This window comes from Acomys russatus, chromosome 31, assembly GCF_903995435.1.
Source record: "Acomys russatus chromosome 31, mAcoRus1.1, whole genome shotgun sequence".
NCBI classification, from domain to species: domain Eukaryota; kingdom Metazoa; phylum Chordata; class Mammalia; order Rodentia; family Muridae; genus Acomys; species Acomys russatus.
Window position 1 is genome coordinate 36,710,155 of NC_067167.1, and position 12,542 is coordinate 36,722,696.

At 46.1% G+C, this 12,542-nt stretch overlaps 1 protein-coding gene across 1 annotated transcript in view; it reads right to left on the reverse strand.

The window, feature by feature from the left end:
• Kcnmb4 (potassium calcium-activated channel subfamily M regulatory beta subunit 4) overlaps nucleotides 1-10,084 on the reverse strand; it is a 57,290-nt gene extending 47,206 nt beyond the window's left edge. The window contains exon 1 of the mRNA XM_051139761.1: nucleotides 9,668-10,084. Within this exon, the coding sequence (XP_050995718.1) occupies nucleotides 9,668-10,003 (336 nt within the window). The 5' untranslated portion in view covers nucleotides 10,004-10,084. The remainder of the gene's footprint in view (nucleotides 1-9,667) is intronic.
• Between the last annotated feature and the right edge of the window lie 2,458 nt (nucleotides 10,085-12,542).

The following is a 12,542-nucleotide window of genomic DNA, read 5'->3' on the forward strand; positions in this document are numbered from 1 at the left end:
CAAAATTTCTTTATTTGAGGAAGAGGATGCAGGCAATTCAGATGACACATGATAGGCTGGGGTCAGATGATAGGGGAGGAGGGCTCCCCCTTTTTGAAGACTAGGGGAGGGGGGAGAGGGAGAAGGTAAGGGGGGGAGAGAGGGACTGGGAGGAGACAAGGCTACAATCTGCATGTAAAGTGAATAAATTAAAAGAAAGAATTTTTAAAAAAGAAAAACAAAGAAATGATATAAATCAAAGAATTTCAGCGGATGTTTCAGTACAACTTACAGAAAGGATAAAGATAATTCCAGTATGCATGTGTTGCCATGGTGACCAGAGAGGGCACTCTACACCCTCAGCTTAGCTCCCCTCATTACTGTCTCCCCCCAGTGAGTGTGTCAAGGAGACACTCATTCCTTGCCTGTTTCTGGGGCTCACACTGTGCACACGTTGGTTTTGTGGTCACTAAATTCTTTGCTGGCTTTCACCCGCTCACTCGGGTAGTGAGTCTTAATAAAGTCACACAAATGGGGAGCATTTCTGTCTATGGCTGGCTTGTGCAGGCCCAATACTGAATAGCTCATACTTTCTCCAAGGGCAACAAACGCCCCCTTCTCTTGGTTGTCAAGGTCTGGTTTCTTGATACCCTGCAGGTAGGCTCGGCTACCTCAATCGGTCTGTACCTTCATCAGTTCCACCTCCTCATACCAGGCTGGAAGGAAGTGTTTGGCAAAGTCTTTCAAAACCACATCAGCATGGTGCAAGTAGTAGGACACAGAGAGAGGGAGCCAACCTGGTGGGTGATAGCTGACTCCCAGTCCTGTGGGCAGTTCTGGTTTGGAGTTGGACTATCATGGCAAAGGCTAGGAGAAATGCTGCTGAGGCACGGGGAGTGGTCCGAGGCCACTGTGTGGAGGTGACAAGGGGCTGATGATGTTGAGTGACAAGCGAGGGTGCTGAGTCAAGTGCCAGGTTCTGTTCAAGCGCTACTGATGCAAGAGGTCACGGCAAATTGTGGCAAAGAATACTGCTTGGCTTCTTAAACTGGGCGCATTTTTTTTTTTTTTTTTTTTTTTTTTGTTCACTCAATTCTTATTTATAGTCCAATAATTTCCCATTGTATAACTACAGTATATCCCTCCACTCATCGGTTGATGGATGTTTGGTAGTTCCCAGCTTGTTGCTGTTACTAATGTGCTATATATTTTCCACATTTTTACTCCCAACATCCATGTGCTTTTTCTTTTTCATGTGTTACTCCTAAGACCACATATATTCTCCAAACCAGAATGTATTTATTTGATAGTGATGTTTCTGCACAACAGTCCCTGCCTTTTAACTGGGGGTAACTGGTCCATTTACATGTAATACATGTTCCTAAACACGCACAAACATGCATAATACCCATTTAGAAATTCTGTTCTACGTACTTACATTCCTTTTTGAATCATGAGACTTTTCTAAGCTAAGCAAGCACTGAGCTACACAGCAGCCCATAAATCTCTTTTACTATACAAATCTTGAATTTGATCACAGGACTTGCATGGAATCTAGGCTGAGATCAGAGAATGAATGTTTCTATCCAGTTCACAGATGGTGCTGATGCTGCTAGAGTGCTGACCGCACTTTGAAAAACAGCAGTTTGGAAGATGAAACAGACTGTACATGAGGAGACTGGTGAAGAGGCACCAAAATAAAAACAAAGTGAAAGAGAACTGTGTTTTGGGACTGGAGAGACAGCTCAGCAGTTAAGAGAGCCTCTGGTTTACCCAGAAGACACAAGGTAAAGGTTTCATAATGCACATGTCCCACTGCACCAATGACGAGTCCAGATGCTCTGGATGTGGCCTGGTAACAGAGACCCTTTTAGGGACCGAATGTGCTGGATTCTGCAAACATATAAACTAATTTGAATTCGTTTATCAACAAAAATGGTTAAGAAAAAATAGCAAGTGTATTGATTTGCAAATATAACACAGGCTATTCATAAAGAACAGAAGAGGGACTACTATCCAGGTCAAAGCATGAGAATTTTTGCACACTGGCTTATGCCGTAGCGAACATCTAAAGCACAGAATGAGAAACGGTTAGGAACATATGTGATATGAAACACCATCCTGCTCAGTGTTTTCCTGTGAGTAATTATGTTAATTGTAATATAAATGTGCTGTTGATCTAGGAACTCAGCGGATTATGCAATTCTGCTAAAAGCTGAAAAGATTTAAGGCCAGCGGAAATAATAAAACTTGACATCTCCACTCATGAATTCTGAGAGCAAAGACCATTTTAAATAAATAAAACGTGTCAAACATCTCACAAAAAACTTTATAGTTCTGAGGTGTTTGTGACAAAAACCAAAAGAACAAAACCCACATCATCTCAAACTGCAAATAAAAAATAACATCACAAATCTCCTGAATTTTAGTTTCTGATTGTTTGTCTTTAATAAATGATTTTGGAGGGAACATTACAAATTGAGATTTTTATAAATGGTATCCCCAAGTGGCGATTAGAGATAGAACATGAAAAACAGCTTTGGATACACAAATTAGATTGTTTCCAAAGTGTGTGGTATTCACACTGTTAAGTCCAGCAATTGGAAGGCGGAGACTGGAGGATAATCGAACTGAAAGCAATTAATGTATTATTTTGTTTGAAACACTGTCTTAACTATGCTGCTCATGCTGCCCTCAAACTTGCCATCCTCCTGCCTCAGCATCAGCAACCTCAGTGCTAGAATCACAAGTGCTCAGTACCATTTCTGGTGTGCTCTTGAATAACTAACCATATATCACTTGCCTGTTCAAAAGTATTCCTGGGCTTCTGGATGAAGTCTGCTGCCGAGACACAAACTTAGTGACTTAAGAAATAAACCATACATTTACCATCATTAAGAGAGTGGAGAGCAGTCACGAGTGCTGGCTGCTGTTCCAGAGGTCCTAGGTTCAGTTCCCAGAACACTGTGGCTCATGACTGTCTGTAACTCCAGTTCCAGGGGGATCGGACCCTCCTCTAGCCTTAGTGGGCACCAGGCATGCATGTGGGACACAGGCACACACACACACACACACACACACACACACACACACATGAAAAAAACACCTAAACACTTAAGATAATAATACATAATTTTTAAATCCTAGAAGTCATAAGGTCTATCAGAGTAACATCTACACTCTAGTCAAGCTTTCTTCCTTTCTGGAGTTGGGGGAGAATCTATTCTCTTTCTTACCTTTCCCCTTTCCTTGGAAATCAACTGCATTCATCAGCTCATGGAACAGCTGCATTCAAAACGACCAGCCAATGCTCACTGAGTCTTTCTCAAAATACACTGTTCTGAGCTCTGCCTGGGTCCCACTTTGAAAGGCCCTAGCAATTACACTAGGACTACATATAAACTTCAAGATAAGCTCCCATTAAAATTATTGTTACTGTTACTATGTTATGTGTATGGGTGTCTTGCCTGTATTTATGTCTAGTGCACAGAGACCAGAAGAGGGTGTTGAGTCCCCTGGAATTAGAGTTACAGACACTGAGCTGCCATGTGGGTGCTAAGAATCAAATCTGAGTCCTCTGGAAGAGAAGTCAATGCTCTTAACTGACCAGCCATGTCTCCTAATCGAATCTTCTAGTTTTAACACCAGCTGATCCCCTATCCTAACTCCCACTGCGGACTAACAGACATGCACAGATTTTTTTTTAAGGCATATGATGTGACCCTCCACAGGCATCCTTCCTCCCATAGCTTCCCAGTGACCTCTAAGCCCCTCCTGGCAGTCAAAGCCTCAATTTCCCTTCCCCTCTTTTCTCCATCGCAACCAACCTGCAGATGCCCTGACACAGCTCACACTCCCACAGTCCAAAGCTTTGCTTGCGGCATCTCTTCCTCCTCTGATAATTGTTTCATTCCTATTTTCCCTCACCAAGATGAAAGCTTTCTTCTCATACACTCATGGCAGATGTCTCCTCTGTGACGCTTTCTCCCTAAATTTCTCCTCTGATTGTCCCTACCACGTGTCCCTATTGAGCTGGGTGTGGTGGCGCACGCCTTTAATTCCAGCACTCGGGAGGCAGAGGCAGGCGGATCACTGTGAGTTTGAGGCCAGCCTGGTCTACAAAGCGAGTCTAGGACAGCCAAGGCTACACAGAGAAACCGTGTCTCGAAAAATAAAAAACAAACCAAAAACAAAGACAAAAAACCTGGCATTTTGCCCTTTTTATGGTTACCTATGTTCTATGTGTCTTCCGCCAGGCCATAATCTTGGGGGGCAAAAACTCATAGATTCGCCCTCATGTGTGTACCTGTTAGGCACATGTGAAACTGACCCCTTGATTTTCATCCACATCCACCCTTCTAGGTCCCCCCTCCTTTGTAAGAGCACCCCCATTTGCCCTGTGGTGCTTGCCAAAATCTTTGGCGCCACCTTCAATTCCTCTTGCCTTCATTCTTCATATCCAGCCCTGACTGCAGGTGCCCACCTACCGAGGCCACCACTCTGTTTCACCCATTCTTGTTCTAGCTCCCTGCGTCCAAACCGGCCTCTGTACTTCTCACTCTGCACAAGTGAGCATGTGTGTGCGAGTGCACACATGGAGATATGCGCACACACATTATTTTCAGCAGCCAGAAGGGTAGTCCAGACCTTTAAAAGCAATTTGATTATATTTGAGCTTTGGTCAATGTTGAGTATTTTCTTTACCATCATGTTTACAATAAAACCAAACGCCTGTGCTCTTAGGGCTCCAGTGCCACTTCTGTCTGCTCAGTGCCTAGCGCTCTGTGGCCGAGTCCAACTGTTGGACCCATTGTTTCTCAAACACACCTAGTGGAGCTCGTCCCAGAGTCTCGGCACCTCCTATCTGTTCAGATACAGAAACGTCTTTCTCCAAAGAGCCAAGAGCCATATTTCTCTCTGACCTTTCAGTTTCTGAGTACCCGGTACAGCTTCTGCCCTCTGCAACGGACATTTCATCACACCCATTTGCTCAGAGCATCTTGCATGTCACAAGGACAGCTGCTGTCACTAGCTATGCTCTCACCCTGCCAGAACTTTTAAAATTCTATCACTATGTGAAATTCCATTATAAATTGACTTATACCTATTTTCTGCACCAAGATGCCAGCTCTCTGAATGTGGGGACTTTGAACTCTGGTGTGGTCTGGAACCAGACGAACTGCTAAATGAACAAGTTCATCTTTACATGTCTTGCACACACACACACACACACACACACACACACACACACACACACACACACATGCACACATACATACCCCTTCTTTGGCCACAGTACATTCTGAGAAACCAGATGCTCACTTGAATCAATCAATGAATCTGTCTGTCTGTCTGTCTATCTCTCTGTCTATCCATCCATTCATCATCTATCTATATCCATCTCTCTATAAAATTATATTTAACATATGTGTGTGTGTGTGTGTGTGTGTGTGTGTGTGTGTGTGTGTTATGTAGTAACATCATCAAAGGAAGAAAAAACATCCAAAGAAAGGCACTTCTTTGTGGACAAATAAGTCTAGAGATGTTGGCACAACCCCACTGTCTTTTCTTTACATAGCCCTGGTCTGATAGATTTCTCCCCAGAGAACATCAAAGTGAATATGCATGTTAAAGGTCGGGATTTCCCCAGAAGCTGTGCGGCCCGTGCACATGTGGGGACAGAGGCCATGCGTGTGGGTCTGAAGGGCATCTCCTAAGGTGGTGGCAGCTGCGATGCCTTCATCTGTGCCCTTCTGCCTTCCTGGATGTTGGTTCTTCAAGCCCAAGACCTTTCTCGGCCCCTGTTAAGGTCTTCTCTCTTTTCAGTTTCAAAGTATTGGTTTCTTAGAGACAGAATTATTCTTTGCTTTTAGGGTTTTGTTTTATCAAAAGGAGAAAAAAAAAATCCAAACAAAAACTTAAACATGGAGCCTGTCTCCAAGCGCCTACTCTCATACCACACAGCATAGAACAGCTCCTAAATTCATCTTTTCTTACTTTACCTACTAGGAAAGTGGGTCAGAGGGGAGGACATCCTATTGAGACTTTAGGTGTGAGAAGCCTGGGAGAATGAGGAAATAGAAGGATCCAGAGGGTCCTGGAAAACTACAGGCGGGTCTTGGCCCTGGGGTCCTCCTCAAACTATGGCACCAGCCAAGGAAAATATATGCCGTAAACTTCAAACCCCTACCCAGACTAGCCGATGGACAGGACATTCTCCACCGTTAAGTGGAGAAGGAGATCTGACTTTCACACAAACTCTGGTGCCCCATATTTGACCATGTCCCTTGGATGGGGGCGCCTGGTGGCACTCAGAGGAAGGATAATAGGTCACCAAGAAGAACTCGATACCCTATGAGCATATAGAGGGAGAGGAGGTCCCCCTCAGTCACAGACATAGGGGAGGGGGATGGGGGGGAAGTGGGAGGGAGGGAGGAATGGGAGGATACAAGGGATGGGCTAACAACTGAGATGTAATTTGAATAAATTAATAATAAAAAATTCATCTTTTCTTTGCCATTCACAGTGAATTCAATTTGAAGTCCAGTCCTTTTCTTGCGGAACAGATGAGCCCATTTCCCAAGACACTAGTTTTCATCTCTTGGGTACGTATTCGAATAACTTGCACAACTTTGAAAGCTACAGTACTCAGGTCCCATCCAAGACCAAACCAATGTGCCTGAACATGGGACCTAAGCACAAGAACGCATTTTGAAAGTTCCCAGGTAATCTCACAGTGCAGCCATAGCGGAGGACCAGAGTGTGCTGAGCACACGCAGCTGCGAGCCACCGAGAGGTACTGCAGTGTTGGGAGCAGCGGCAAGAAGAAGCTAACTAAAACTTAGACTGAACTACGGTCAATCCACAGTGGATCATTTCTGTAATCAAGTCCCTACCTGACTTGAATTCGATGTCACTAGACACAGTGACTCCCTCAGAAAATAAGAATTTATTGAAAAAACTTTAATGAAAAATGTAAAGCAATTGAGCAAGACTTAAAGATGTTTTGAAGGAACTGTTAGTGGAAGGTCAGCACTTTTCTCAGAGGTCTATAGCTTGACAATCTATATATTTGGGCTTTTTGTTGTTGTTTCGTTTTGTTTTGTTTTTGAGACAGGGTTTCTCTGTGTAGCCTTGGCTGTCCTAGACTCACTTTGTAGTCCAGGCTGGCCTTGAACTCACAGCGATCCACCTGCCTCTGCCTCCTGAGTGCTGGGATTAAAGGCGTGCGCCGCCATGCCCGGCTGAGAATCTATGTATTTGTAATATCTGTACCCTCCCCACCTTTCGCTATAATACTTTCAGCAGAGTCCAGGAAAAAGTGCTGGCTCTATTAAGATGAGACGTGGTTTCCTAACAGTTTCTTCTAATGGTTGGCGTTGGTCAGAACTGTGAGACAGATGGGACACGGAGGTAAGAGACTTAAAAATCAAGAGTAATTAAAAATAATTAAAAATAATATCTCTGTATAGCCAACATGCAATAGGACCGGGCAATAGGGACTGTTTAGTTACAAGGACACTATAGAAACTCAATCTTTTTACGCACCTGACTCTATCATGATATTTTAGCTACCCTGAATTTTTCCATTACTGAGGGCTTACAAAAATTTCCAAATTGAACACTTAATTGACAAAAAAGTGATGTTTGTTCTATAAATACTACAGTGCATCACAATGTGGACAGCGAGGTGCGTAAATTGACGGGGAGGATCATTCCTCACTTTCTGGACCACAGACCATGTCATTTTCCCAGTTCTGACACTTTTTGAATAGTCTACCTTATGGTCTTGTTTGACACTTCCTCCAAAGCAACTACTGCCAAGTTCTTAACTGTCACTAAGAAAAAAATATTTCCAATTTTAATATTACATAAAACATTATGATTGCTTCCAAGTGATTTAAGAACCAGTGTCCTAGTGATTCCAATTTATTTCTGTTGCCAGATCCTGCAAAACTGCCTAGAAATTGTAAGTTGTCTTCTGTGGTAAATTCTAATTTGTTTATGCCAAATTTAAATATTAACCATCCACTAGTATGTCTGTATACGCATATGTGTAATTTATTATTAATTAAATCACTACTCAAAAATAATTAGCAGTGTTTCACCAACTATGCCCACTCCTAAGTGACAAACTACGGTCTGTCTTCTAAATCACTAAAACTACTTGACACTTTTCTTGGATAGGTTTTAATTAATTCCGATTTTTAGAAAAGTTTTTCTAAATCTGTGAGACTCCTTTTTCAATTCCCAAGTCCTGAAGAGATTAACTGACACCTGTCTTTAAGACCCAACACTTGGTCAGTAGCTTGGCCATTAGGATCTGTATCAGAAATGTTTGTTTCCATATTTACTGTCCCTGTATTATCTTCATTCATTTTTAAGGCAAATGAATCTCCATGCATTAGCGAGAGACTTCCCCAATGAGGAGTAAATCATATTTTTTTAAAGAGTGATTACTTCTAACTTTCCAAATTAATGCGCTACTCCTGAGTTTGCACAGCGATGGTGAGCTTGTTTAAAATATTAATTCAGATTTCGGATGAACATATCTTGTCACATTTAAAAGAACGTGTTCCTGTGTGCACAGGACTCATTTTCTTTCTTTGGAATGATGTCCTGCTCATCTTCAAGCATAGCCCTCACAAAGTTAAGAAGAGTCGGTAACTTAAATAAATATACACACCTTTAGTTGGCCGCAGTTAGGACCAAAGGCATCAAAGAACCCTCCTGCAGAAGCAGGCGCGCTGCAAAGCTCAATTAGTTCACTGACTGAGGACACTGCTTTTTATAAGCGCTTTCCTCCCCTGGGAAGTTTTCTGACTCTCCCTCTCAGCTCTCCAGAGGCTCACAAGTCCTAACCAGGTTTTATCTTTTTTCTTTTTCCCTCCTCATTTTTTTTTTTTTTTTTTTTTCTCCTTGTGGCAACAAAATAAGTTGTCAGGAAAAGGCTGCTTGGTATATAGTTCATCGGGGACTTTCTATTTTCGGTAAGTCTTACTGTTCTCCTGATTGTCCCCAAACACCCAGAGTGGTTAGGATCCCTCCGTCATCATCATCATCATCAACAACAACAACAGCAGCAGCAGCAGCAACAGCAGCAGCAACAACAGCAGCAAACCTGACCTAAATCAGATTCCTGACTGCTGTTGACATCCCAAGCCTATCTTTAGAGTTTAAGTTAAAAACCCCTCATTAGAACTAAAAGGCAAAAGTCTAAGAACTTTCCAGGAGCGAAGACACAGACCCCTTCAACCTCTCAAAGAAGGTCACGCATGTCCTTGGGAGTTCTTGAGGCTCAGGCGGCACCAGTTGACCTTACACTGGAGTAGCTGACTTCCCGCTACCCCATGGCTATATTCGGAGGAAAAGTTAACTTTCTTTGCTCCTTGAGTTTAGGCAAACGGTACTGGGGGCGCTGGACCTGGGTTTGGGGGGTAAGCTCAAAAAATCCTACAAACAGAAAAGATCAGTGCGTTTGCAGAGAGACTCTGTGTGCCACTGCCCCACGGGCAAACACACCCTGAGGACTGGAGCCCTGGGGCTCCGCGGATGCGTGCGTGCACCTCGCCTCTCCTTTCTCCTGCTAGAAGCACAGTACACTGCGATTCTTCCCCCTGGGGTCTGACCCGGACGCTGGCCCCGAACCTGCTCCCGTGAGGCGGGCTCTCCCGCGCCCCTTCTTTACCTTGGGGTTGGTCAGGAGCTGGTGCTGGTCGCTGTGTAGCAGCGCCCTGGAGTTGGACTCGGAGTTGTTCACGTACACCTGGACGCAGGGGTACTGCGAGGTGCCCCTGCAGTCCGTGCCACAGGTGAAGGTGCACTCGAACACCTCGCCGATCTGCTGCACCGACAGCACCGTGCAGTTGGCCGCTGTGGCTTGCAGATCCTGCAGCGCGGGACTGAGCCAGCAGAAGCCAAAGATGAAGAGCGACACGACGCCGGAGATGATGAGGAACAAGCCGAGCCGGATGCTCTTGTCTTCGGCTTCCGTGTACTCGTAAGCCACCCTGAGCTTCGCCATCGCCCCCAACTCTCCAGAGCTGCCGCGCTCCCCGCCCCCTCCCGCCCCCGGCGCGGAGCTCGACTGCCTCGGGCGGGAGGAGCCGCCGGGGCCGCCGCCGCCGCCGCGAGACAGCAGGGGAGTGGGCGGCGAGGGGGCGCGCGCGAGAACAAAGGGGCCGAGGCCGGCGACGCCCCCGGAGGCGGCGGCTCTGCCCGCGGCCGGGCTCCCCGGTGCCACGGCCGCCTCAGAGCGTCCGGCACCCCGGGGCACCCCGAGCCGGCCCCCGCCCCCGCGCGCTCCGCGCCCCGCGCCCGCCTCCCCGCGCGCGCCGCTCGCCTGCCATCGCCGCGGCCGCTCGCCCGCCGCCCCGACGCTGGGAGCGGCTGGGCTGCCGAGCCCCGGCTCCACCGGGAGGGAGCTGCTCCTCCCCGCCCTGGGTCGCCGCCGCCCCGCCCCGCCCCGCGCCGCGCCCCGGCAGCTCCCGTGGGCGAGCGCCACGGCCGCGATGAGCTGCTCTCGGAATCCTCCTTGCCAGATGCAGCCTGGAGAGATGGCTGAGACGGCCGTGGCGAACGCTCAGCGCTAATAGAGCGTAGCTGGCGAGGAGAAAAGTTAAAAAAAAAAAAAAAAAAAAAAGATAAAAATAAAATACAATTGGGGGAGGGTGCCGTGAACGTGCAAGGCGGGAATCTTAAACTCCGGGGTTGTTTAGCTACGGGGAGCTACTGAGCAGCTGGCAAAGCGATCTCGGGTGGCGGCGAGGGGCAGCGGGCGCGGGCGCTGGGGTATGCCCACCGGCGAGTGGCGGGAGCTGGAGGTCCCCGCCGATTCCACGCCGCCGCCGCCCAGCCAGCGCAGGCGGAGTCCTCGGGACAACTCTTGCTGGCGGGAACGCAGACATGAACCTCTGTTGACTTTGCTGGAAAAATAGGTCTCAGGCAGCGGGAACGACCCCTAGGGGTCGGAAGCAAACAGGTGGCAGAGGCTTGTAGCTTGGAAGGCGACACCACTTTCCCTGGCTTTGGGCTGTGGAGAGCAGAATCTATTGGCCTCTTTAGGAATCTCGCCACCCTTAGCCGGCCCGGGGATTTGCAGGTGAGCCTTTTCTAGAGCTCTGCAAGGCGACAGCCCCATGCAGGCATTTTGAAACTGGTACAGCTTCTGAGTTCTGCTGTTAGCCCTTCGCCTTTCTCCTTCGTCCTTTCTACTCCCATATCCATCCTGCCGATGCATACCTTTAGCCTCTATTCTCCTGACTTCTTTGTAAGTTAAAACTACCTTTACCTAAGTTTTTTTAATCATAAAAGCAAATTTGAGAACTGTTTCGAGCTGCATTTGGAATACTAAAGCTAAAATAAACAGACACCTTTTCCTTGGTTTGCAAGTCTCAAATAAATGAACTCATGTTTCCCGATAAAAATCAAGCGCAGAAACGTGGAAATTCTAAGCCCACTCCAGCAGCAGACGTCATAGCTGGTACTGACGGAACCTCTTAACAGGATTCTGACATGTCACGCTGACTTGCGTTTCCAAGCAATGGGAGGGCAGACTTCAGTGTCTGTTTTCTTAATGAATAAAAAGGCTGCAAAATTTGGGAAATTTTAAAATCGCAAAGATGATATGACTCAGTACCTTCTAAGTTTGGAGGCAGACACTTCATTTCATTTTTTATTTCTATCTGGGATTTCCCCCCTTTTGCTCTAAAAACGTTTGTTAGGGACTGCCTATTAAAAAAAAAGAGCTTAATAGTTTAAGTGTCTTAAGAATGCAAATCTTCACTGAGTGTTTTCCTAGGACAGATTACTATCCTCATTTCAAGAAGGCGGCCTCTTCTAGGATCAGAGGTGTGTGTGTGTGTGTGTGTGTGTGTGTGTGTGTGTGTGTGTGTGTGTGTGTTTCTTCTACCTGGGGTAAGGTTGCCTTTTAACAATCCCAAGGAAGGCTGGACACCCTTGTTTCGGAAATGTGTCATCACTGACTTTAAGCCGGAAGGGCAGTAGGAACCGCGGCACCTCTGAAAGGCTAAAGCCCAGCGTGACTTAGCACCATCTGCTCCCAGGAGGGCAGAGGCAGCACCCAAAAGGCGAGTGCTTCCTATGAATAGGAACTAAAAGGCACAATGTTCAGAACTAGGCTCCCTCAGAGGGTCCCGTTGCCTCCACTGCTAACAAGATAGCTAGAGCAAACCAGAATGAATTTTCATTTGGAAGAAAAGCAAAATCTTCCTGAGAAACATTTAAGCTTTGCTGAGATCCGTATTTTTGTGATCAACACCCTGCAAAGAAGTTCTTTGGCTGATGTTAAAATCGCAACATCCCATCCCATGTCCGTGTAAGAAGGAATTTAACAAGGGAATGGAGTGTTGTTCCTGTTTGTTCTTATTTCCCGAATCAGCACACTTTGAAGTCTTTCCATAACAAACTTTGTAAACACTTATCTAACTAACTACACGGTTGAGAAAAACCATACGTTATCACCTTTCTCATTAAAATTCACATTCTGGAGAAGTTTTAAATGTTTGTAACTAACTGTAGGTAGGAAGAAACTAGTGATCCAA